Raw genomic sequence first — 27,295 nt, 5'->3', positions numbered from 1 at the left:
CCGCGGCCGCTCTCTGTGTCCACGTCAAACCTGACAGCCATCGCTTACAGCCGAGCCGATAATGGCTGCAGTTGAGGTGGCACTTTCTGGGGGCTGTGTTGTTTAGAGCGGCTGAAAACTGCTGAAAACACCTCTCATGTTCACCGCGGAGGACTCAGACCTCGACATAAGGTCGTAATCTGAGGTTTGAGGTGTTTGTCGGAGGAATAACGTCGCTCAGCTCGCTTGTCTTGACGAATTCCTTTAGGCAAACGGTCAGCTGTTATTAGCCGGGGTCTGTTGCTAACTAAATGAGCGTCTGTCAGCCTGAAAAGCGACTTTGGCTCGAAAAGATTAAAGTGGATTTTGAAGCTAACAGCGTCTCTGTGGTATAGAGTTTACAGTCGAGCTTAATGACAGAGTCGACCGTTGCACCTCTGGAGCCAAAGCTAGCCTAGCTCTCTCGGTCCTCCTCGGCCCTGCTTTGTTTTTGTTTGGTGTCTAGTCCTCCTAAAGATGTCATCGTGGCTGGGTGGACTGGGCTCCGGCCTGGGTCAGTCCCTGGGCCAGGTCGGCGGGAGTCTGTCCTCCTTTACCGGACAGATATCAAATTTTACCAAAGACATGCTGCTGGAAGGGGTGGAAGAAATAGGAGGTAAGTTTGTGTTCCTGTGGGGTTTTTTTTTTGTCTCTTTGTCAGCCACATCATCGGACTCAAATTCCCGAGTTAAAGATCAGCTGCAGAGGGCATACTTTTCTAGATGATAAAAGCCAGTGTATGTAAATTAGTGTACACATACAGTAGCTGGCTGTTAGATACAGGGTACCAATCTTAAATAAAACACCTACTAACAAAGGGAGCCTTTAGATTCTGAGGGTCAGGTTAGAAAATAAAAACATTTTGGTCTTTAGGAAGATTGTAAAGATATTGATGTATTGGGGTGCAAATGTTACTTCACAATAGAGAAGAGACAAGCCATAATGAGCAGAAAAAAATTATAGGACTATGGATGAGTATTGGCAGTCTGATACATATCAAGATACAGGTATTATGATTCAATGTATTGTGATACTGTAATCAAGGTGATGTGTTGCTATATTTTATTTAATTTTAGAAAACTGTCATCATGTAAAGAAGAGCCCACCATGTAAATAAAATCAGAGTTCTGAAAAGTTGAACAGTCCTTAAAGAAACAGTGAAGTTAGATAACAGCATGGCTGTTTAGCAGCAGGGGGTGAAAACAGTACAGAATAAATCAAGATACTGCAGTACAGGGTTTCACAAAACATAATATCATAATACTCAAGTATATTGATATTTTCTTACACCTCTATGAAGGACTATTACTCACATTACCAAAAAGGATCCAGTAACTGGACAACTACCACAACAGAAACTACAACAGACTACTTTTTTTTTAATGTAACATTACTTTTAAGACAACAGTGCTTTTGGTGGCGACTCTCTGTTTACCCACACCCCTCCCCACTCTGAAATGAAATATCCACCTTTGCGACCTATTGTAAATAATGTGAATAAACAGTTTGACAATGCTGAAAAAATCATAAGGCCTACGTTTATATTGGCGGCCTGGTATTGTTAGTGTAGGCCCTGAAATATAAAGATTTTGGTCTTTAGGAACACTGTAAGACACTCAGCTGTCATAATTGGAAGCAGATGTCAGCTAACAGCAGAGAAAAAGCAAGTCCTTTACACTGAGCAGTGAAAGACTCTTTAACAGACAGTAGCTTACAAGATGAAAAGTCATCTACAGCCTGGATGACCCTCAAAATATCTGACTTACAACATCTAAATTTTGATATAAGTAGACAGTGCTAGAAACAGACATAAAACATACACTCTGTTGCCAGCTTATGAGCTACATCTAGCTAAAACTAAGCTAGCTAAAGTGGTCTGTAATTCCGAAAGTCTGTAACACAACAATTTAACCATCCTACAATAGATTTGGCCTTTATGAATGAATGATAAATTCAATTAAATGGTTATACTAAGGGGTGTTTTTGATATTTTGTTCTTTGCATTTATGTCATTGAGTATAGACTGAAAGTAAAAACACCTCTCAGTACAACACAGCGCCACAAACTTAAACTACATTCTCTGAAATGACCACAAAGTTGCATTAACATCTCTCTAAAACAGTCTCTAAAAAACAGAGATCTCAGTCATTCATAATAGAATAAGTTACAAACATTTCTCAGTTGAAAATGAACTTTCCAGAACTAATTAGTGATGCAGTGAGTACATTAATGTACACTGTTGCTTTGCTTGTATGTATGTATATAAATATATGTATTTGTGGAAATGGGCAAGTATTAAAACATTGAGAACTCCAATATCCTATTGCTGCCCTGTTGACACTGAATGAGTCTGACAACCTGCATGACAAGAATGTTTGCTTAAGTTTTGCCCTCAAACTGCTTCATCAGCAGTGAACTACAAAATGTCTCTTTTTGACTGTGAATTGAAAGCTCGAGGCTGCCAGGGTTACTTATTACAGCGTACAGTTTAATGAGCAGTTTGTGGTGCCTTAAAAATACTCAGATACTCTGCATTTTCCATACCGCCACTGCTCTACATTTCTGTATCAGTGTAGGAAAGACAGATATTTGCAGCTACTTCTCCTGCAGTGTAATTGTACTGCAGTAAGCTAACTGAACACACAGGATTATGCCTAACTCTTTCTTAAACACTGGGAAGAGAACTGCTAAAATCTTATATTTTTTTATTCCAAGTCTGTTACACCACACAGACGTCTACCTTTTTCCTGTCAGGGCCTGACAGGGAGTGATATTATTGGTCTTGCTCTGTGTTTATTTGAGAAATTATCAATACAGTTCATGATATTTTGTTTTGTGATGCTGTTTTGATTCTGAAAAATACTTGTGCATATTGTGATGCATGCAAAGATATGTAACAGAGGTTCTCTTGGTATTGTGTTTAAACCACCAACCACTAGATAGCAGTGTTGGTATCTATCTGTTGTTAAACTCTTAAGATTTTAAGACCTTATGCATACAGTGGTGAGGGTATAAGAGTTTAGAGTTAGAAGCAGTATGTCATCTGGCTTACAGTATTGCAATATATCCCATCATATTGACTCATAACCCCTGTAGCGTGATACATATTGTATCACCAGATGCTTGCCAAAACTCAACCCTATTTATTAGTGACAGATTTTGTTTCCTCTTATCCTAATGTGTGTGGAGCCATCTGTAACGTGGTTTAATTTCTTCCAGTTTTGAAGTGTAACTCAACCACAGGTTGAACTTCAAATGTCAAAAAGCTTTATCTCCATCTGAAGTTTTTGTTTTATAGGTGTACAGGTATATACAAGTCAAACATTTTCATCAGTAGCAACATTAAAGGAGAATTCAGTAATATATTTAATAATAATAATAATAATAATAATAATAATAATAATAATAATAATAATAATAATAATAAAATGACCATGATAGGTCATCAGAAAGTAAGGAAATATACTAAGTTGAAATACTTGCTGTTCTGACAACAACACTACAGCCGCAATGTCCTTTGAAATTTCTATTCCATGCTGGAAAAATTGTTATTCTTTGCTCATTTCATGTTAATTAGAGTTAAAATTAATGCAGATTTTTTTGCTGTACAAGTTAGTGTCTGTTTATGAGTCTTAAGAAATCATTAGGAGGAGCAGAGGTTTATTACAGTTAAAATGAGCGATATGTGAATGGCAGTCTGGGAGTCTGGCAGACGCTGATCTCCAATTCTAGAGTGTGTATTTACAGAGTGGTGGGCTTTTGTTTTCAGAATAACGGGCTTAGCTTTACGTTGACAGACAACTGACAGTTATAAACAGCTGATCAACTTATAATGTAGGACTTGTCGTCGTTTACCATTGTCAGTTTGCAATGTTCTGCTTGTCTTGAGCTCCTGCAGTCTGCCTGAACTTCCTCGAGGAGGAAGGGTGGTAGGAAACAACTCCGTCCACTATAGATCATGTATTAAATAGGAGTTCAACCTATTCAATATACTGTCTATGGCTCCACCAACGGTTATTGTGGTGTAAAATCTAAAGCAAACATTCTCAGTTGATGCAGTCACTCCCTCATTCATTGTCAGCTGAGCTGGAAAACGTCTGATGGGAACACAGATTGCAGGTGTCACTGTTTTGTGTCTTTTTTAGCTCATGATAAAATCAAAATGGTGAAAGAAGTAAAGTGATATTCCCTTTGGAAATATTGATGCACAGTAAGCCACTGATTAGCTTGGGTCGATTTTACCAGTAGGTCTTAGTTGAGTATTTTCTAAAGTAAAAAATTTAATAATTTTGAAGCTTTTATCAAGTACCATCAGTCTGAAGCAAACAGACACTGAATGATAAAAGAGACTGACGCAAAGAGAACTTTGGCCACAGATCTCCAACTCACAGCTCCATTCAAAAACCAAAAGTATGAATTCTTATCACTGAGTGGTGAGCGCCGGGCCAGCTGTGAAGCATTCTGCATGCCAGGCCTTAAATCCATGTTTATGAAGAGAGGATATTAGCTGGAAGTTGACTTTCCTGTAGCCTGCAGTTTAGTTTGTGTAGTAATGAATGTTATGTGTTGGCTGAGCTTCGTCCAGCTGTTAAGATCACATCGCAGGATCTCCAGAAATGTTGGCGTGCTCCGCCAGGCATGTTTGTTTGTCATGTGAGACGGGTTAAACAGATCTGTGGGCCAGTGTGTGACTAAGATAGAGAAGGGAAAAAAAAGAGTCACCGGATAGTCTCTCATGAATGTGCTGTGTGAAATTTTTTTGAAATAAAAAATGACCAGAAAGCTAAATAAAAATAACCCATTATATTTCTCCAACTGTGTACACTGGAAAAAAGCATTAAGCTGCCTTTGTTGGTTGTGCTTACATTTAATTCCTGCTCCCTGTTTTCTACCTCTCTCACACTGTCTTATGATGAATTATAACATGTGCATACCGTGATATGTTCAGTGCTATTTTTTTTCCGTGTAACTGCAGATGCTGCCACAGAACTGCAGGTGTCCAATTCCAGGTTGGCTGAAGTCGAGGCTGCGTTTGCCACACAGAAATCTGAGGTGAGATTCTTTGTTCACTTACTCAGAGCCAAGGGGTAAAATTATATGTCTTTTCTCACCACAAACTGGCTTCACCTCTCATAGCAGGAACAGCCCAGCTGTAACCAAATACATAAACAATGGATTGGTGTCCCAGTAAGCCAGCATGTACTACACCAGGGCCCTGAAACTGACACACCTAAATGGAATGCAGCTATTTTCAATGTTATATTTACACCTGCGCAGGAAGTTATATGTCTCCTGTGAGATAGGCCTCAAAACCTCAGCCTTAACAGCATATACAAACATTTTTGTAACTTTTCTCTAATGGAAAATTCAGTTGTATATTAATAATAAAACACTGACTATTAAGCAGAATTTTCTCCAGAAGTGTCCCAAGTTACTGCAGGTCTTTGTCCTCTTTTCCTCTGTTCTCTTTTTCTTTCCACTTTTCCCTTTTTCCAACCTTTCCTCTCCTCTCTTCTCTCCTGGCTTCCTCAGGTTTTCTTGCCCTCTTTCGTGCTCTCTAGTTTGCACTCTTGTCTTTCCCCAACTCTTCTCTTTATCCTGTTCTTGGAGTCTATCGCTCCTCTTAATGCTGACGACATGTCAGCACATGCATGTGCGTGGTTGTTGTGTTGAATATAGCTGTGATGTTATTGTCTTTGTTGCTGTGCACAGGATATGAACCATCACTTGGCACGTGCATGAAAATAACACTGACCAACCAGTCACAAGCGATCGAGCTCAAAAGCGTCCATTTGCGTTACCCGGACAATCGATTGGTTCATCTTTATTCAGTAGTCCCTGTGTGGCTCAATGGTGCAAGTAACAGCATTGTTTTGAAAGTGTAGTCCCTGTGTAAAACTTTGTTAAAAGACCAAGAATGAATTAAATTTACTGACAAGTATTATTGCTGTATCCAAATTTGATATATATTTTGTTTCTCTGGACCGTAGAACTTTATTGTTGTCCAAAAACTGTTGAAAACACATCAGTGAGCCACACTGTTGCACTGAGTGACATGTTCCTTCATTACAAGAAACATGGACACTGTAGTTTATTTTGAGTCAAACACACATACTCTCCATATTGCTATTAATACTAGTAAAGCATCAATTGAACTAATCTGCAGCTAGAAATAGTCCCCAGCAAATGTACAATGTAGAATTTTACATGTTTTTAAAGATTTAAGTCTTCAGTAGGAACAGATTATCTTGGGCCTGAGAGCCACAGACAGGCCTGGGAAGTCAGACAGTACGAAGAGACTGACTAACACGTTTTTGTTAATAAACATCCATCCAGCTGAAGTGCCTGTTAGCATCTCTCAGAGCTTTAGGTCGCTGCTCTGTGCTTGGCCATGACCTCTGAAGATAAAAAAATTTGAATTTCCTGCATATTTTGGTGTTATTGACTCCCTGCCCTCTCATTTTCTATTGCAGTATGACAGATTAAGAAAGCTCCACGCGGAGCTCGAGGAGAAGCTGGAGGCAGCAGAGATCCAGATTAAGCGACAGTCTGCGGAGTACAGAACTCTTCTGCAACAGAAAGATGTACGTAAATATTTCTGTATTTAGATAACTAAGTACCATCTGTAATAAACACAATTTGTGCACACTAATTTAGGACGTGTTAAATTTTAACTTTACATTTTGAATTTTGTTATGATAGCATGAATCTACATATAGTATATAGCAGGGGTGGCCAGATGTTTTCTCTTGGAGGGCTGAAACTGAAACATAATGGTGGGCCGCGGGCCAAAAGCAAACATCAGTTGTATTGTTAAAATGTAAAATGGTCCTAGGTTCCCAAGTTTCCTTAATTAACTGACTTTCTTACATATTTACAGAGCATTTTTTCACAAAAAAATAAAACTGCATAAACAACAATCTGATGTTTAAAGAACTGATTTGAATTTTTTTTCCTCAAAACCTCTGTTGGGCCAAATCTAACCTTACGGTGGGCCAACTTTTCCCCTTGGGTTCCATTTTGGGCAGCCCTAGTGTAAAGGTAGCCTGGATAATAGCAGAAAGCAAGTTTTAACCATACAGTATTGTATATTGCGCAATCAGTATGCATACTAGGCCATCACGTGGAATCTATAGGCTGCCAATATTAAAAATAAACAATTTTCTCAAATCTATGGCAAATTTAAAACCGGAAAAGAAGAAAAAAGTGTTTCACCTTTTTACCACTTTACCTATTAACACCCACCAAAGATGATTAGAAGCACATTTGGCTAAACTTAAAGTAGTGTTTTATATTTGCATGAATGGAAATAATGTTATTTATATACAGTCAGTCTTAAAACACACAGAAATCAGTCAATGTCTCATCAAACACATGGCAAAAACTGCTTTTGGGCCAGCGAGCATGTTAGTGGTATAGAAGGGTCCTCAGTTTGTTTTTGTTTGTTTCCAAGGTGGAGATCAGTCACCTGAAAGCTCGACAGAGTGGACTCCAGGAAGAAGTCCAGAGGCTGCAGCAGTCGGCTCAGTCTGCCTCCGTCGGTCCGGCGTTGCTGCCTGTCACCACTGCTTCCTCGACCACTACCTCCTCTTCCGCTTCCTCCTTCCTGTCACGGCCTCCAGGGTCCCATCAGGGCTTCCACGGCGATGAAATGGACCTCAGCGATGTCATCTGGTCGCAGCAGGAGATCAACCGGCTGTCGACAGAAGTCACACGTCTGGAGGCGGAGGCAGCTCACTGGAGGCGAATGTCACAGGTAACAATGATGAGGACAGACGATTTCTGCTACAGTGAGTTGAGCCTGTGTCATCCAGCTGAAGGAATAACTTCAAAAAAACACAGATATTCTACATAGAACAATGTACCAAATACTAAAAGAAAAACCCAATAACTTTATTCTATTTGTGCCCAGAGGAGTTCACATACTTATTTTTTAATTTATTTCAGACATCAACAGGTGCAGGAGCTGGTAATGGCGACCAGGGTGAGATTCTCAAACTTCAGAGAACCATCAAGGTAAAGTTTTCAGCGTTGCAAGACTAAATTATATTTTTTATATTTTAAAAGTGTAATAATCAGTATTTATGACAACTTGCACAGACCATACTCAGACTCTAAGCTTGATGTCATTGCTGCCTTGGAACAGGATCTGCGAGAGGAGATGAGTCGTGAGGTGGATGAACACCAGCATGAACTGGCTGCCCTGCAGGACGCCCAGCGGCAGAAGATGGCCGACATCACACGGCGACATAGAGACGAGCTAGCGGAGTACGAGGAGAGGATAGAGGAACTGGAGGAACAGCTTCAGAGTGGTTAGCCTCACTTTGTTGTTTGTTATTGTAACTTTGGATATAAAAACTTATGGCAGAGATAGAAATTCAGAGATATTAGAGAGGAAATCATGACTTTAATACAGAAAATGATAAGGTGTTTTATTACAGCAGAGGTCAACTGTAACCAAAATTATGAGACAAATTGTTATAGCAATACTGTAATTGTGACAGATACTTTCCAGTCAGTTTTTCTACTCAGTCACAGCACACAAGATGAACTCCCTTCTCCAAATCCTTCTTTCCAGGTGGTGGTCAAGCCACTTCCCCATCAGATTCCTCTAAGCTGCCCGAACTCCAGAAAACCATAAGCTCCCTGCAGGAAGCGGCGGATGAGCGGGAGAAGCAGCTGGCCGAGCTGTCTGCCAGGCTGGAGGAGGCACAGAGGAAGCAGGCCTCGCTGCAGCTGGAGAAAGATGACGCCCAGGAAGAAAACGCCGGGCTGCTGCAGAACTACACACGGCTGCAGGCCTCTGTCACCGAGCTTCAGGAACGAGTGCAAGAGCAGGAGGGGAAGGCTCTGCAGAAAGCTCAGCTGGACCACGAGATCCAAGTGTTGAGGAAAAACCTTGCAGGTACGCCTGCATTATTTTGATTCATGTTGAGTACAGTTAGTGTATACTGTTTTTTCTCATCTGCCTAATTAATGTTGCAAAGTCAAATCAATAATGCACAAACACAGAATATTGTCATAGACTCCCTGCTGTAAGCCATAACTTGTTTTCCTTCATAATAAAGTCCAGATGAAAAGGCATTTAGAGAGTGTTTAGCCTCTGTATCATGGCGTATTTCCAAATGAAACAGGATACACAGGCTGGACATAATGGTGGGAGGAATTTGAGAAGAAAAGTGGGTGTGCCATAACCCAACATGCCATGCTGTCGCTTGCTACTGTAGTGAATTAATAAATCTGAGCTCTGTGGGACTGATTGCCAAAGATATTTTTTATTTGTCTTTGGGTCTGTATTGTTTAATAGGTACACAAATTGTTTCAAATGTTTTATTGAGCCAAAGAAAATTATACATACAGTATACTGTTGTGTCTGATCATTTTCATTTATGTGAAAGAATTATAAAAATCTATTAATGACCCTTCAAAAATATAAAGCAGCAGGATAACAAATGTATTTGTAATTGAAACCGTATCAACGGTTCTGTAAATTTAAAAAAGTAAGGGAGAAATTTCAAAATAATGAAGAAATTACACTAGATAAAAAAAAGATATAAATATAAATAAATATAAAATATAAATAGGATATACTAAATTAATAATAATTAATTATTAATTAAGGTAAAGAAAAAGATAAATCTGAATCCTAGGAATCTAGGAATGTAACTCAGATCAGGTAGTCTAAGAGCAGCAGTTTCCTGCCTTTATCTTCCCTCTTAGTCTATAGATGCACAAAATGACTGAGGATGTGATGTGACCTTAAACAGTTAAACCGGCATCTTCTATTTATTAACTCTTAAATTTTCTTCTTTCCAGCTGCAGAAAAAGAAATCGAGAGACTGAAAAGCCTGGCTGAGGTAAGTGTGAATATAAATCATTAACCCTACATCATGTTCAATATTTATAATGTATGTATTGTTCATTTTTTATGATTTAACCTCCTAGTTTAATGACTTCTCTAACATTTTTTTTTGATAATTAGGCAGAACCAAAGGAAGAAGTTGAGCATGCAGACATCTTAGAACTGAACACCATTATTGGGACGTTGAGACAAGAAAAAGAAGGCCTAGAGCAAGAAAAGGTTTGTTTTCACCAGAAGCTGCTCAAAATGTCTGTAATAGCCTTACTGACACAATAACTGTACGTCTGTATGCTCTTTTTTAAATTACATGTATCACTTGTAGTAGACTAACATGTGATCAGTAAAACAGAAAAAGTCTGAGCCAAGATAAAAAAAAAATAGTTCTCCAAAGAAGCAATATGAAGTTTTCTTACACCTGCTGGTTCCTGATGTAATGTCATAATCACGTATAAAATGTACACTGTAAAGATGACTGAGGTGTTTTGGGTTATATCTAAAAATATCTTGGAGCTGAATTCTGATTTTTTTTTTTTTTTTTTTTTTGTGGTTTTCTTTTTACAGCTCAATCTGCAAGAAAGACTAAAGATGGCCGAGGAACAAGCAAGCAATAACATAACTGAGCCTGGTGAATCAGAGTCGGTGGAGGATCTGAAGGTGGAGCTGGAGAGAAGAGAAAAGGCCCTGAGAAACATTGAGGAGGAACGGGACACCCTGATGTCTGAGCTGGAGGAACTAGACCGCCAAAACCAGGAAGCAACACAGGTCTGACTGACCATAGCCTGCTGTCTTTATTACTGTTATTACTATATAATAATAACATTTATGTATATAGTATTCATCCAAATCAGCAATTACAAAGTGCTTTACAGAGGGCACATTTAAAGGTGCAATATGTAGAAAATTTAGTTTAAAACATTAAAAGAGAAACTAATACCAACCAAATGTGGAGACGTAACAGTTTTGTTTTGATTTTAAACATCTATGTATTGTGTTGCAGAGATATATTAAGATATATATATAGTATAGTTATATATATATATATATATAATATAGTTAGCATGTTAACCAGGTAGTCCCAGCCTGTCCCTTCTGTAATACCACTTTGTATCTCAAGAGGTCTAGACGTCTGATAGGCCTTCTCCTGTAGTTTCAGCTGGAAGATGTGTGTGAGCAGCAGTTTTTTAGTCTAATTAACAAAATAAACTCACAAAATGACAAAGAAAGTTAATATTCTTTACATCTATTTTACTTATTAAACTACAAAATACAACCAGTGTGTAATTTTCTTGGTAACTCATCGTAAAATACGCTTCATTCAAACTCGACAGAAACAAAAGGGTCACCAAAACCATCTTGCTTTGTCTTTCTATTGTTATAACAGAGTTAGTTGTGAAAATATTTTGACTCTACTGTCTTTTTCCCACTGCTGATTAAAGGCTGAACAATTAAAAATATTTAACAGCAATTATTTTTGCTGATATTGCAATTGCAATATGACTTGCACCATTAGAGGGAATTAAAATTTTATACGTCATTAAATTAAAATGATTATGCTTTGATTTTTGTGGAGATCTGTACCAAACAAAGATGTCCCTAAAATATGATGTGTAGGCCAGGACATCTCTGCAGCATGATGATATTTAATTTAGAATTCAAAATTTGACAAACATTTCACCTTTAATAACTATTTCACATACCACGATGGGCCAAAGCTCCTGTGGTAGAGGAGTAAACACTAACATTCCCCCAGGTGCTTTGAGTTCACAGTTCAGGCTAGCAAACGGCAACAGAAGCAACAGTAGCAGTTAGCAACAGTTAGCCGTTTCTCTGGAGAAATGCTGCTCCATGTTTGTTGCACCAACGGTGAAAAATTCAGATCAAATAGTAACAACGGGCAAAATAGGATACCAAAAACACACAAATAAATACCCATACTGTAAATTCCCACATATTTAAACCTATACAGTACATATATACATGCAAAGACATGTACACTGACAAGATCTCACAGACCATGCAGTATGTTACTGGTATAATGTTAATAATAATATAGTTAATAATATACAGTGTAGATTTTAGTTCTCTGGGATATTATGTTGTTGTGCTCTGCAAATCAAATGCGTTATTATTGTTATGCACTGTAACTTTTCTCAGGTTCATATGCAGGCCTGTTTTTATAGTCAGACTCTTTAAAGGCATCACGTTGCACACAGATATCAGCATTTTCAAATCAAGCCAAAACATGGTACAGAAGGACCTCAAAACACAATCAGGGAAACTGAAGCAATGTATTGACTTTAACTTGGTGTTCTGTTTTTTTCTGTCTGTAGCACATGATCTCAGTGAAGGAGCAGCTCTCTGGGCAGCTGAAGGAGGCCGAGGCAGAAGTGACCCGTCTGACTACAGAGCTGAACGCAACCAAAGACAAGAATGGGGCACTGAAGCAAGAGCTGGAGAGCCAAAAAGAGAAAATAAGCCAGAGTGCTTTCACCCTGAATGACCTGCACATGGGCAAACAGCAGTTGGAAGGGTCAGTGAAGGAGCTGAAAGACAAACTGGGACATGCACAGGAGCAGAACAGGGAGGGTCGTAAAGAAATCACAGAGCTGAAGAAGGCTTTACAGGAAAGAGAGGAGCAGCTGTCTGTTGCCAAAGCAGAGCTGGATCAGACAAGGGATAGAGGAACTGAGGCACAGGGAGTTAAAGAGGAGCTAGCAGGGAAGGAGAGGGAGTTGTCAGAGCTGAGGAGAGAGTTGGATGAGATGAGGAGCTCTCAGGAGAAGGCGATGTCTGAGGACTATGAGCTGAAGATGGAGAACCGGCGGTTAAAGGTGGAGAGTGAACAGGCTCTGGGTAAAGGTGAGGAACTAACCAAACAGATGAAGGAAAGCCAGGCTGCTCTGAACAGGACGGTGCGGGAGAAGGACACTCGTATCGAAGCTCTGAAGCTGGAGAAGAACCAACTAGAGGGTGAACTGAGGCAGGCTGAGAACAGGCTAGCAGAACAGGCAAAACAGTACCAGCAGACCATAGAGGAGTTGACCCGGGCCCGCTCCATGGATGCCTCCGCTTTGCAGACAGAGCATGAGCGAGCCATCAAACTCAACCAGGAGAAGGATATGGAGATAGCTCAGCTGAAGAGAGACTTGGAGCAGCTGGCGTCCGACCACAGAGACACCAATGAGATGCTTTCGATCACAGTCGCGGGGCAAAAACAGCTGACAGATCTGTTGCAGGAGAAGGACGTCTTCATGGAGACTTTAAAACAGAATGCGGCCGATTTGCAGACAGAGATGGAGAACAGTATTGCAAACGTGACAAAGGAAGCAGATGCTCTCAAACAGGCATTAGAGGAGAAGGATAAACAGTTAGGAGGTATGAAGGAAGAGAACAGTCATTTGAAAGAAGAGATTGACCGACTCAAGGATCAGCAAAGCAGACCTCAGTCTCTGGCTGAGCCCCGGACATTGGACATCATCACGGAGCTGGAGACGGAGATCACCCAGCTCAAGTCCTCCAGGAGCACTCTGGAAGAGGAGGTCCAGACCCTGAGGAGAACCATGGAGGAGCAGCAGGCCTCTCTCCTCCTGTCACAGCAGAACCTCCAGACGCAGCAGAGCGAGCTTGAGCAGGCTCAGGCTCGCCATCAGCAGACGACGCTTAACTACGACAGACTCATCCACGCCAGAGATGAAGAAATATCGCGCCTCCAGCAGACAGTGGATCAGCTCAGCGAGAGTCGAGGTCGTGCTGACTCTCCTCCTGTGCAGGGAGAGGTCATCCTGCAGGAGGACAAGACCCAGACTCTAAATCAGGAGAACGGCAACGAGAAACATGACCTGTCAAAGGTGGAAATAGAAAAACTGGTAAAGGGCATCAAAGAGAAGGAGACTGAGATCAGCCAGCTGAACGAGAAGAACCTCTCACTGACTAGACAGTTGGATCAGCTGGTGGTGTCTCGAGATGAGGTGGGCAAACTGTCCCAGATGATCCTGCAGAAGGATTTGGAGATTCAGGCACTTCATGCCAGAGTGTCCATGGGTGTCGGTGGTGGCCACAGCCAAGATGTCATGTTCCTCCAACAGCAGCTGCAGGCATATGCTGTGGAGAGAGAACAAGTGCTCGCTGTGCTCAATGAGAAGACCAGAGAGAACAGCCAGCTTCGCTCCGACTATCACCGCCTCATGGACATCTTGGCGGGGAAGGAGGCGGCTCTGGTGAAGCTTCAGCAGGAGAACCAACGTCTCTCCAACATGAGTGACCCCTCAGGAAGTCAAGAGATGTTTAAGGAGACCATCCAGAATCTATCCCGCATCATCAGGGAGAAGGACATCGAGATCGACGCATTGACACAGAAGTGCCAAACCCTTGTGACCGTCCTGCAGACATCAGGAGGAGAGTCTGGCACCGGTTCCGGAGGCGTCAGCAGCAACCAGTTTGAGGAGCTGCTGCAGGAGAGGGACACACTGAAGCAACAGGTGAAGAAGATGGAGGAGTGGAAGCAGCAAGTGATCACCACAGTTAAGAACATGCAGCATGAGTCGGCTCAGCTGCAAGAGGAGCTGATCAAACTGCAGGGGCAGGTGTCTGCTGACAGCGACTGCAGCTCCAAGCTGTCGGTGGACTACACTCGACTGATCCAGAGCTATGAGCAGAAGGAGAAGAGACTGGGGAGTCTGAGTCAGGAGTTGGCGCAGGTCCAGCAGACCATCACCCAGCTCAGCAGCACCAAGGAGGTCCTGCTGGGTAAACTGGACAGTGTGGCACAGACTCCTGAGGTCGTAGCTGCCCAGTCTAGTGGACCTCTTCTCACAGCTGAAGCTCCAAGCCTGCAGACATCTTCACCCGTAAACAACGAGAAGCTGCAGGAAGAACTCGTACGACTGAGAGCTCAGCTGGCTCAGAAGGAAAACATGATCAGGACAATTCAGGAGAACAACCACCGGCTGGCCAACTCGGCGTCTGCCTCAGAGAGCGAGCAGAGAAATCAAGCAGAGGAGACTCGGCAGGTCAGAGAGAGGCTGGAAGCCCTGCAGAGGACTGTGAGGGAGAAAGACCTGCTCATCAAAACCAAAGGTGACCAGCTGAGTCAGGTCAGCGAGACGCTACGTAACCGTGAAAACGACAACGAGGTGCTGAAGCAGGCTGTGACCAACCTGAAAGAGCGTGCTCTTATCCTGGAACTGGATGGGAAGAAGCTGAAAGAAGAGAACGAGCAGATAGCTGCACGCTCTCGAGAGAAAGAGTCAGAGTTCAGAGCGCTGCAGGAAACCAACATGCAGGTTTCACTTCTACTGAGAGAGAAGGAGTTTGAGCTGAGTGCTGTGACCGAGAAGGCGGCTACTGTGGAGAAGATGCTCAAAGACAAAGATCAGGTCAGTTGGAAACTACGACTTCAGAGTTATTATTTTTGTCTCTTGAATTTTACTGTATGTTATTATAAGAAAAGATACTATCAATTAAGTATATTTTTTGTCATAAACCACTTCATGTCTTGTATAGGTTAAAGGATAATTTTTGTATTTTTCAGCCTGGACCCTATTTTCCCATGTTTTTGTCTAAGTGACTGATTGGGGCAACGATTTCTGAAATTGGTCCAGTTTAGAGAGCATCTGCACACCATTAAGTATGTCCACTAAAAGTGCTTGTTTTCATTACTGCATTACTGACAGGCTCAGATTATAATTCTAAATGTCTGACAACACTGGAGAAGAGAGACGATTGGTACTGAGGTAGACCTTTTTAAAGAGTTCATTCAAACTCGACAGCAAATCAAAACTTGCCAAAAACATCTTTCCACCATTCCAACAATCACCAACACTGGGTTGGTTAAATTAGACCCTTAGGAGTTAGAATTAGATCTGAAGATATTTGGAGTGAAAGGGAGGTTGATGTTGTCCCTCAGGGAACCAGCAGGGAGAAATGGAATGTACAGACAGAATTAAATATTTTCATATCTATGCGGTAAATTAAGTCTTTATTTTGGCTAAACAATGAGAGTCAGTAATTTGGTGTATTTTATTTCTGTCCAGTTTAATGAAGATGACAGTAGCAATGTTAAAATTACGACTTTCTGCAAAAGGGAGTCTGGTTAGTTTGGCAATGAAACAGTTGTCTCTAGCTAAACGGAAGGTATCTTATCTTAAATAAAGGTCTATCTCTGCAGTCATCCTTTTCAAAAATCTGAGCCTGTCAGTGGCAAAAACAAAAACTTTTAGTGAACTTACTTGAACTGTGCTCAGAGGGATTACATTGCAGCTTTCAAGAAATTCAAAACTTGTTGTTTCCATTGGCTACTTAGACTTAAAAATGTGGGAAAATATGGTCCAGGTTAAAAAAACAAAACAAAGCAAGATGCAATGTATCCAGAAAAGTCATTTTAGACACAAAACTGTTGTTTTCATTTTTTTTTTATTCTTCAAATAGTCACATTTATGATTTCCCCTGTTGATGCTGTGACACAGGGGAAGTCTGGTGAGCTGAATCAACTCCTGAATGAAATGAAGTCCATGCAGGAGAAGGCTGTGGCGTTCCAGCAGGAGAGGGATCAGGTGATGATGGCACTCAAGCAAAAACAAATGGAGACCACTGCAGTACAAACTGAGGTAGGAGGATGGATGATATTTGCTCTCTATTTTAATTTTAACTGCAAAGATGTTGCACATGTGTTTGCTCACTGCTGGGTCTTATGTGCAAGAGAAAGTCAACAAAGGTTTTTCTGGTGTTCTGTCACCTTTCCTCGTTTGGTAACAATTTTGTCACATCAGAGTAAATATTCTGTCATATTCAACAAGAAATTTAAAATGGTATGTGCTTTATGAAAGCAGCTTACACTAGGAAGGAATGTTTTCACTCCATGTTACATTTGTTTTTGTTCATCAAAACACAATTTACTGCATCCTTTGTAGTATCTGATGTGAAGTTAATCTCTTTTGCACATTGTACATTAGTATAAGGATCAAGTTATATATGAAGAACAGCCAGTTTGGTGTAATTTTCCATTATTATTGCATTATGTTATCATATCATTTTACTTAAGACATGTAGGCTCAGTGTAGACTGATTGTGTAAATTTTATTCTGTTAAATAGATACAATAGATATTTCACACAACGAAATCAGTTAGTTCCTTAACTAGAGCATAACCTTATCATGTTCTCCAACCATATAAATATCCAGTCAAGAATCATGTTGTCTACTAATCAAAACTTTAAAATCCATTAAATAAATACATAATAAAAGTGTGTAGACAACATATAAAAACAGTTAAGGAATCAAAGTTACTGTGGTCATCTCATCAATCTGCATGTTCCTGTTTCCTTCACAGCTTCAGCATATGAGGGATAAAGAACAGCGTCTCAACTTGGAGCTGGAAAGGTTGCGTAATCACCTCTTGGAGATTGAGGACTCGTACACGAGAGAGGCCCTCGCTGCAGAGGACAGGGAGACTGAACTGCGCAGGAGGGTAGCAATGCTGGATGAGAAACTGGCCACGTCCTCGAGTGCTGTGGAGAATGCCAGGTTAGTTCTAAATGAAATCACCAGGAATTATCGCTGCACATTTTCACCATGCTTAAGATATCATGTGGGATTTACATGCCACACTGAATAGGCTAGTTGCACAGCAGACATCTTGACATGTTATACCAGAAAACTCACAGGTGTATGAATGAATTTTTGATTCCCTGACACACCTTGACACAGTGGAGCATACTATTTTCATGAACTGAGCTGGCATCAGTGGTTTAGTGTTGGTTGAGTTCAGACCACTCATCTGCATCTTCCTCCTCAGGTGTCCCACCCTCTTGTCGGGTCCCTCACAGCTCTATCTTTGGTCTCCTATCATTTTCAATTTCTCTGTGCCACCTGGGTCATATGACAAAATGAAATTGAGGGATACTGACACTGTGACATGGCAGAGATTTGGCATTCCTATTCCTTAGAGTCTCCACTTCAGGGAAAGCTATGTAGCACATCAGGGCTGGCGTTTTTGGTTTATAAAGCATCCTGAGCACAGCAAAATCAAGGGAAAATAAGAAGGTATGAGCGGAAGGCGGGGTCTCTGCGGATGCCTTCACCACCACACATTTATTGTTGGTCATTGTTGATGATTGTTGGGATTTGTTTATGTAATGAGTCTATGCAAAGTTTGCCTTTAAAGTCATCCCTCAATTTCTTTTTTCTTCCTGCTTACCGGCCCGCTCCCTCCAGCCAACAGGCCAGCATGCAGGTGGAGTCTCTGCAGGAGCAGCTGAGTGGGGTGGTGAAGCAGAGGGACGATGCACTCGCTCATCTCAGAACGTCTCAAGAGCAGGTCAACCAGTACGCAGTGTCGCTCTCCAACCTGCAGATGGTGCTAGAGCAGTTTCAACAAGGCAAGTCAGCTGCTTCAACTTTATTCCTCCTCAAACGTTCAAGTAATATGTAATATTTTGGTGAACATATATTCGGGAAAAAAAGCAGTCCATATTACCTGTAGTTATATTTTTATTCTCTTTCCCTATCAGAAGAGAAAGCCATGTACTCAGCAGAGCTTGAGAAGCACAAGAAGGAGAAGGAGGAGTGGAGAAGAAAAGCTGAGAAGCTGGAAGATCAAGCTTCTGCTCTTCAGGTAAACCAGGAATCAATAACTCATCAGAGAATCCAGTCATTTTATTTATATCTAACGTGCTGTCAACAGAAAGGCCACAGAATGAACACATTTGACAGGTTCTAATTCCTACATATTTCTTGATGACAGAAGCCTCTTTTTTTTCTCAGTGACAGAAGTATGTCAGCTAAGCTGCTTTTTATGTGAAAGCCTTGATAACAGACGGTGCTCTGCTCTCTGTCAGATTAACCTCGACGAAGCCAACACTGCTCTGGATTCAGCGTCCCGTCTCACTGATCAGCTCGATCTGAAGGAGGAGCAGATCGAGGAGCTAAAACAACAAGGTGAGCTGCAGCCGAAAGCGCTTCCACCCGCCAACTTCTGCACATGTCCTCCGAGGGGTTTTTGAAAGCTGTGGAAGGGAATGATTAGAATATCAGACAAAACTCCTTATAAACTTCTGCCTTCAATTTTTACAGCAGAATAAAGGTTTCTTCACGAGGTTGCAATAAAATAAATGTCTTTTAAGATGTTTTATGTCCGTTTGCTTTAAAGACCGCAGCACCACTTTTCAGTGCTTAAGACGTTATGCGATGCATTTGCCTTTGCCGGCTTTTGCTGGCTCAGGCAGCTTTTGAATATAGACTTCTTTTTTTCTTCCTTACAGACTCATATTTTTTTAGTGTGCATATGTCGTTATCGTAGTCTGAATAACAGAGCTCAAACAAAATAAATGAAACTCTGATCCCCCCCCTCCGTATTTTTGTGTCACACTCAGCAGATTTCACTCTTATCACTCTCAGATACAGTATGATCATTACATCATGGCACATTCTCAGACTGTTTCTTTTTCCAACCCTCTCTGGCTGGTCAGACACAACATGAGGCTAAATATTTGCGCCATGAATCAGTCGCCTACAGAACATTTACATTGGGTCTATTAATGGTTGGTTAGCTGTGAGAATGTTCTGCTTCAATAAGAGGATAATGTTGGCGTGTCTGTGCAGCATAGCCTCAGTTTGTGCCACTTTATTAGCACTTAATTCAAGCTACAGAACTAAGAATCTAATAATTAGAAAATAAATACCAGATAATCTTTGAAAAACACATTTAACAACACTGACTGCTGTGCTGAAAGTATTTCCAGATTTGTCAAGCGCTCTTCTAACCATCTGGATGAAAAAAATATTCTGTTTGTTGCAAAATTTAAAAGATTTCTAACACTTTTCTCATGTTGCAACATAATTTCTTTCATCCTTGCTCTTATTGTAACACACAAGCAAAATATTAACATGAAATTTGATGTGTTTATATGAAATACTGGAAAGTAACATCAACAATCTAGATGAAAAACTCTTCTTCTGTCTTTTTTTTACCCTTTTCTCAAGCTATGCCTCTTTTTCTGTAATAGGAGCCAGATATAACGTCCTCTGTCTCAATTTGAACAATGTGAACCACATTTTAAAACAAACATTATCATTTATATTATTATATTTTCATACAAAATAAAGTACTAGTATCTTGACTGTGTTTTACAAAAAGTGCAAGGATATTTCTTACTATGTGGATAGTAATGCTGCAACTGAAGTGACGTCTTTAGATTCCTTCATTCGTCCGACAAACAGTCCAGATCTCAAAGACTCTTCACTTACTATCATAACTGACAAAGAAAAAGCAGCAAGTCCTCAGTTTCAAGAAGCTAGAACCAGAAAATGTTTGACATTTTTGCTTCAAAAATGATTGAAACGATTAATCGATCAAAATAGTTTGAAATAAGTTTTACTTTTGATTGAATAAACGATTAATCGACTAATTGTTCCAGCTCTAGTGGATAGTTAATATAGTCAAAACCTGGGTTAAAAACCTTCTTTGTTGTTCAGTGGACTGAATGTTTTAATTTAGATCAGCAGTAAGCCTTGTAAAACAACCAAACAAATGATTGTAAGGTGTGTATTTTTTTCTGAGATGGGATGTTTATCACTCTGACTTGAATGCAAGGCACAAACTGGGACAACAGTGACTTGAATATCATTTTTAGATTAAAAAATCATCTCTTCATTCTGTGTGTGTGTGTGTGTTTTACAGTGGATGTGAGACAGGAGATGTTGGAGGAGGTGCAGAAGAAACTGATGAACCTTCTGAACAGCACTGAGGGGAAGATAGACAAGTAAGTTCAGTCTTGTGTGGGTTAAATGTTAAATTCCTTTATTCATCTAAATGAGATTATGATTAAGAAGCCATGTGGTTTTCATTAGACTGTCAGAAATTATTCAGTTTACCCTCCCACAGATTGTAGAAAGTCACACAGCAGTATGAAAAAAGGTTAATGTCTCTTCTTTTTAAGCATGAGACCATTTGTATCCAAATTTGGTGATTTAATTTTTTTTAGATAGGATAAGGTGTTTTCTTATGGATTGCATTTTTAGCTACATAAAGCATTAGATTACTGTAAAAATACACTGTCACAGAACTGCAAAAGAGGTCATTTTAGCTCACAAAAAGTTGACATTTTGGCGAAACAGCAACAATTATGGGAAAGAGATACGTTCTCCCGTCCTGTAACATAATTGCTATAAATAAAGCTTGTGTGCCTCTGTTTCCCTGGAGAAACAAATGTAAGCAGACACTCAAATTGATACATTTAGGGTTTATTTATAATTCATGTGGCTGTATAAAAATGAGATTGATGTCTTGAATTACATCATGCCTTATTATTCATATTGTTCTATTTCCAGAGTCCTGATGCGTAACCTGTTCTTGGGATACTTCCACACACCTAAAACCAAGCGTGCCGATGTGCTGAGGCTCATGGGAAGTGTTCTGGGACTGAGCCGAGAAGACGTTGATAAGGTGAGAGATTCCTTGACTCACATTCAAAGTATTTACATGAGCAGTCATATTCTCATAATCATGTTTTTTGGACAGCATTTGTTATTAATAATGCAATGTCTGATTGCAGTGTAATGCATTAACAGACAGTGAGCAATGTCTATGGCTTTGTGCCATATTTTGGATAAATCACCACATACAGCCTCTGCACCAAATCTGCCATGTTGTCATGCTCGAATGCACCGTTGCAGCTTTGGCTGGGCACTCAGAGCAGACGTAAGTGCAAAACATCATTGGTGTCCAAATTACAGATGTATTGGTTTGTTCTGATGAAAAGAACGATCTAAAAAAGCATGACAACATGGAGGAACTGGATGATAGAGTTAAACAGTATTGGCAGGATTGGGGTGGGTTCACACTAGCCTTGTTTACTCTGGTTAAACTGAACCCTGAAGCGTTTACTCCCTTGATGCTGTTTGCGTTGGTGTGAACGCTGGACTTGGGCTCTAGTGCAGACCAAACAACCACTTTCTGCTCCGCCTCGAAAGATTGGTCTCAGACCACTGTCAAGTGAACTCTGGAGTGGTTAATTTAAAGTGAATAAAGGACAAAAATGACAAAAAGACAAACATTAAATGCCCATGACTTTTGACTCCGTAGGGGGCACTCCATTAAAAGTCCATGCAGTTATATTAAAAATGCTACATGGGTTCGAGAACACTTCAGAAAACTGCTAGTCAGTAAACACAGTTTGTCTCTGCATCTACAAATACAAGTTAAGACTCTAGCATGTAAAGCGAAAGCCATATATTAACACAACATCCAGAAACACCGCCGACTTCTCTGAGCCTGAGTTCATCTGAGAGGGACTGACGTAAAGTGGAAAAGTGTGCTGCAGTCAGACGAGTCCACATTTCGGATTGTTTTTGGAAATCATGGACGTTGTACCCTCCAGGCTAAAGAGGAAAAAGATCATCCAGCTTGTTACCAATGCGAAGTTCTAAAGCCAGCAGCTGTGATGGTATGCAGGTGTGTTAGTGCTAAAAGGTACGTACGAGCATTGGAGCAACATGTGATGCCAACCAGACGACGTCTTTGCTTGTTTTCAACGAGACAACGCCAAGACACATTCTGCATGTGTTAGAACAGTGTGGCCTTGTAGTAAAAGAGTTGAGGAACTAGACTGACCTGCCTGTAGTCCAGACCTGTTGCACCACTGAAAATGTGTGGTGCATTATGAAGCGCAAGTACAACAACAGAGACCCCGAACTATTGAGCAATGCAAGACTGGGAGAAAATTTCACTTTCAAACTTTAACAGTTAGTGTCCTCAGTTCCCAAATGCTGATTGAGTGTTGGTAAAAGAAAAGGTGATGTAACACGGTGGTAAACACCCTCCTGTCCCAGCTTTTTTGAAACATGTTGCAGGCATCAAATTCAAAATGAGCGTATGTTTACAAAATACATTAAAGTTGATCAGTTTGAATATTAAATATCTTGTCTTTGTACTATAGTCAATTGAATATAGATTGAAAAAGATTTGCACATCATTTCATTGTGTTTTTATTTACTCTTTACGCAGCGTAGCTACTTGTTTTGCAATTGGGATTGTACTAATAAAGCCATCTGCTCAACATGAAATCTGTTCAGCAGGCAGTTGTATTATTGATCTGAAAGTCATGTATAAATGTACACATATTATCTAGTAACATGTATAGATGGGTGTTTTCCCTGATTCAGAAGTCAAAAGCTGTTAAAACTGATTTTCTTGTATCCTGCTCTGTGTAACATATTGATTAAATAGTTGTTGACATACTTGACTTTTTTTTTTTACTGTCCACATAACACCAGGGGACAATTGCACTGTTTACATATGGTCAGAGTGACCTGGAGCAGTGACAGCAATCCGCCTTTTTCCGCCCTTTTACATGTTTAATTAGTTCAGCACGTCCTTGAGAGACAAACACTCGACCCCGAAACTCTCTGTTCAACAGTGACTTTTAACTCCAGCAGCCCCTGAAAATCCTCTCAGCCCTGAAAAAGAAAGCATTTCCTTATCCAGATCTTCTGGCAGGAGCCCCGTGGGACCCCGTCCAACGATTCCAAAGTATATTACCCAACACTCTTAAAGGAAAACAGATACAGGATGAGGGGCAAATGCGATTACAACTGCTCAGAAGACCCATTTTTATTGCGTTGGAGGTCATTCCACTTTTTTTTTTTTGCTTCATCTCTCCCTCATCTCCTGTTAATGCTATTTAAATTTTCCACTCAACTCGTGTTTTACGGCAGCCAAGTGTCCCACAAAAACCAGACAACTCTTCAGAATCAGCCTCTGTGAAGCAGCTAGTATCCCCCCACCTTCTGGTGCCGTTTTTAGCCCAAAGCTGTGATCCATACACTCCATATATGGGGTCCACGCGGCTGGTTCCTGCCAGGCAAATGACGCTGATGATTAGGGAGTATGAATGAGAGTGAATGATAAAGCCACACATTTCTTCTAGGAGTGTGGGCTGTCAGCAAAGAATCGCAGTGCCTGTATATGAGCTTAGCTAGTGAGCGGCTCCACAAAATAATTTTCCAGAAAGTGATGGCAAGCAGAGAGGAAACTAAGGGCAATTAAAACTGAAATAATCCAACCGGTTCTTTGAAAACAGAAGAAAATCTACCCTTCAAAAGCAGCCTGAATGAATAAGACTGTAACTTTTACTGTACCTGCACTCTTCATCTTTTTGCTTGGTTAGATAAAGTTTAATAACTTTTTTGTTTGATTGATTGTAAAATATAGTATAATATAGAATCCGTAGTATTTGCTTCATCTGCTCTTCCTTACCTCCCATCTGCAGATGTTGGAGGAGGACGGACGGCACGGTGTTACTGGATGGGTGTCGAGCTGGCTGGGAGGAAGAGGAGCTCAAAGTGTCCCAAATACTCCTCAGAGGCCCACCAGTGGCCAAGGGCTCAACGCTGTAAGAAACACCACATTTTTTAAAACACTGACTCTATTATATTGTTTTTTGTTTTGTTTTCTTGACAAAAACAGCAGCACAGTACAGCAGAATCTTGCCAGGCATCATGGCATCCCAGACTTCCAGATAATAGACATTGTATATTACAGACAGGTGGTCTCTACCAGATAATTTGTAACTTCAGAAGGAATGTAAATGACACTGCAAGCAGTGAAGATAAGGCGTTCCTTACTCTGACAAATACCTTATCATTTTTGTCCATCTTGGGACCGTTCAGTCTCACGAGGAAAGTAGTTTTTTCCATCTCATTAATCTCTTTGATGAAGTCAAGCCACTTATCTTCTGTAGGTGGGTCAGTCTCTAATCATTTACGAGTGACTGCTTCTTCTTTTTTTTCCTCTCTCTTGCTACACTGAAGATTTCCAGGCGGTATCTATCATTTTCCTTCTGGTAGACCATCCAAGTAAAGTGATGTGCAAGTCAGTGGGATCTGCCGCCCAAGAATACGCTGCAAAATTCTCCAAATACTTTCACAAAATAGTTGTATACTTGGGCGGCTCCAAAAATGTGGCAGTGATTTGCCTCATCATCCCCACAATCTCTCCAATATGTATGCTTTGTCGAGATGTTTTCATTTTTTAGAAATAATGAAAAACGAACAAGATTCTTCCAACTGAACTCACACCAACATGTAGAACAAGAGGCAGAAAAAAATGCACATTAATTTCTTTTAAAACACCTAAAACACCAGATGAGTGCACTTGTAATGGGGTCTAACTCTGCTTCATGTTATAATTATTATTACTTTTATAATGAACTGCATTCACACTTCCCAGGACTGTCTTTCAGCAGTTTATCACAAGGCACCAGATATGGAATCAGCATAACTTCCCTCCAACTGTAGAGAGACAAAGCACTCACTCTATGTCTCTGTGCTTTCCTAGGCAAAAGTCCAGAGTGATGCATGACATACACACTAACAGCTACAAAAAAGATTAATAAAAATCTAATGAAACACATAAATGGCCGTAAAACACTCTACAACAACAAATTGACAGTGTGTCTCTACATGCTGTCTGTGCCTGTGTAACACCATGAACAGTCACTGACTGCTCCATGCAGGCCAGTGTGGTCTCAACATAACACTTTAGCATTGCAAGTTGCGCAACAGCCCTGTCACACACGTTTGTTTGCTCCAAAATGCAAACAAACATCTCTACATTCACATCATACTTGTTTTAAAGTAACTTTGTGTCCCTTGAACAGCAAAAACACTGAAAACAGAGAAAATGATGATGCATAAAATGACTTATTTATAATGTGTTAACACATGCCCTTTAAAATAAATTTCCACAATTTTTATTGCCTTGTTAATTTAGCGCAACAACATACACACTACCTCACACCAAGATTATAAATCCATGTAGCCAGTGCAGTATTTAAACCCACTTGTGCAGGGATGCACATTAATGGCAGCAGAGTAGCTGCTTAGTGCTCTACTGACACTCTACACTGACAATAATTCTGTCTAGTAACAGTAAAGAATGATGTGAGCAAAGTGTAACCATGGTAACTAAAGTGGACATGTCCTATATTATGAGAGTATCCATAATGAAAACCATTGTCTAAACACTTGAGCAGGGAGACAGCCTAGGAGACATTATGCAGTGATTTTAAACAAACCCCTCAGCTAAGGGAAAAGGGTTTGAAACTTGCGGTGGTTCATGCAACCCAACACTGATTCCTACAAGGATGCTTTTCTGAAGCTAACTCTTAATGTTGGACTCCTTGTTTTGGGTATAAAGCAGAATTTTCTTGCTGAAATATATTTATATATATTCTGTTGTTGCAGTCTTTCTCAGAGATGTTTGTAAAGTTCCTGGAGGTTGAGTCAACCCCTTCGCTGCCCGCACCAAAGCTTCCAGTCCATGACATCATGCCTCTGAGCGTCCCGCCTCCAAAAAGAACCAGCAGTGCTGTTTCCAGCACCACCACAGGTAAAACGACCCCATCGGGAATTGCCGCCGCCAGGATGTTTCTTTCTCTCGTGTGTTTAATCAGTCTTGTCAGATGGGAGGTGTTGTTCCTTCTCTTACATCCCCAAACACATCAAACCTTATTTAAATCTAAGCCTCTCTCCTCGCAGGAGCTGCCGCAGCTGGCAGCAAGCGGGCCGGCGACTCCAATCCTTTCCTGGCCCCTCGCTCAGCTGCCGTGCCCCTGCTGGCTGGTTCCGGCTCTGGCGGCTCAGGGGGTCACCTGCTGATGAAGCCCATCTCTGACGCCCTGCCAACCTTTACGCCTGTGCCGGTCTCAGCCGAGGCCAGTGCGGGAGCTGTGCTCAAAGACTTGTTAAAGCAGTGATCGAGTGCCAGATAGACCTCTTCATTCAATGAGTTTTACACTACACAGATTGAGACATTTGAGCAGTTCTGCTTGTTATTGCTGCTCTTTTTTTATTTCCTGCAAAAATAAATGATCAGAGTATTCATGAAATCTTAATATTCCCTTTTTTGGAAGGGATCGAAGCTAAATTTTGTTTATTTTAGACTTCCAGTTATTGTTCTATGCAACAGATTTTCCCTTTACACATCACTTAAAGTGTTTCCCACTGAATATTTTTGTTAGGTGTTGGCCCACAAGTTGAAAGTGATCAATGAAGTGACTCCACATGTAAAAAGAAGGCAGAATGAGAACATTTTCAAGTTGTGGGTCATTCAGAGTGAATCCAACTGTAGATTTTCCTAGAAACTTTCCTTTTGGTTACGTCTTACATTTTGATTTTTATTCATCGCACCAGTGCTGAACACAAGTGACCTTGTAAACTCACTGCGTGCAGTTCGATCCATGTGGGCTGAGTTAATCATCACCTCTATTTGCGAGAGGAAACACGTCCTTCAGTTGTCACCCTCTGACTTGCATTGAACAACGTCTCTTGTCTTTTGAGTATTTTTTTTTTCTTTTCAACAATGCAGTGAATTGTTTCTGATCCAGGACTTGCCTAAAAACTCTCTGGCAGCCGTTGCCTG

General features: G+C 40.7%; 1 protein-coding gene across 1 annotated transcript; it reads left to right on the top strand.

Annotated features, from left to right (window-relative positions):
- The first annotated feature begins 30 nt into the window (after positions 1 to 30).
- Positions 31 to 26,762, top strand: trip11 (thyroid hormone receptor interactor 11). Its single transcript, XM_084742102.1, has 21 exons — positions 31 to 634; positions 4,994 to 5,070; positions 6,492 to 6,602; positions 7,472 to 7,774; positions 7,966 to 8,034; positions 8,165 to 8,330; positions 8,597 to 8,923; positions 9,835 to 9,875; positions 10,001 to 10,099; positions 10,442 to 10,642; positions 12,211 to 15,255; positions 16,345 to 16,485; positions 17,207 to 17,400; positions 18,091 to 18,254; positions 18,387 to 18,490; positions 18,714 to 18,813; positions 20,555 to 20,636; positions 21,205 to 21,319; positions 24,144 to 24,266; positions 26,119 to 26,263; positions 26,413 to 26,762. Exons 1-21 carry the CDS (start codon positions 496 to 498, stop codon positions 26,628 to 26,630), a joined length of 5,964 nt encoding a protein of 1,987 aa, XP_084598228.1. The 5' UTR covers positions 31 to 495; the 3' UTR covers positions 26,631 to 26,762.
- The last annotated feature ends 533 nt before the right edge of the window (positions 26,763 to 27,295 follow it).

This window comes from Lutjanus erythropterus, chromosome 18 (genome assembly GCF_056507025.1).
Source record: "Lutjanus erythropterus isolate fLutEry1 chromosome 18, fLutEry1.hap2, whole genome shotgun sequence".
Taxonomy (NCBI): domain Eukaryota; kingdom Metazoa; phylum Chordata; class Actinopteri; order Lutjaniformes; family Lutjanidae; genus Lutjanus; species Lutjanus erythropterus.
This window is presented reverse-complemented; position numbering and strand designations above follow the sequence as displayed.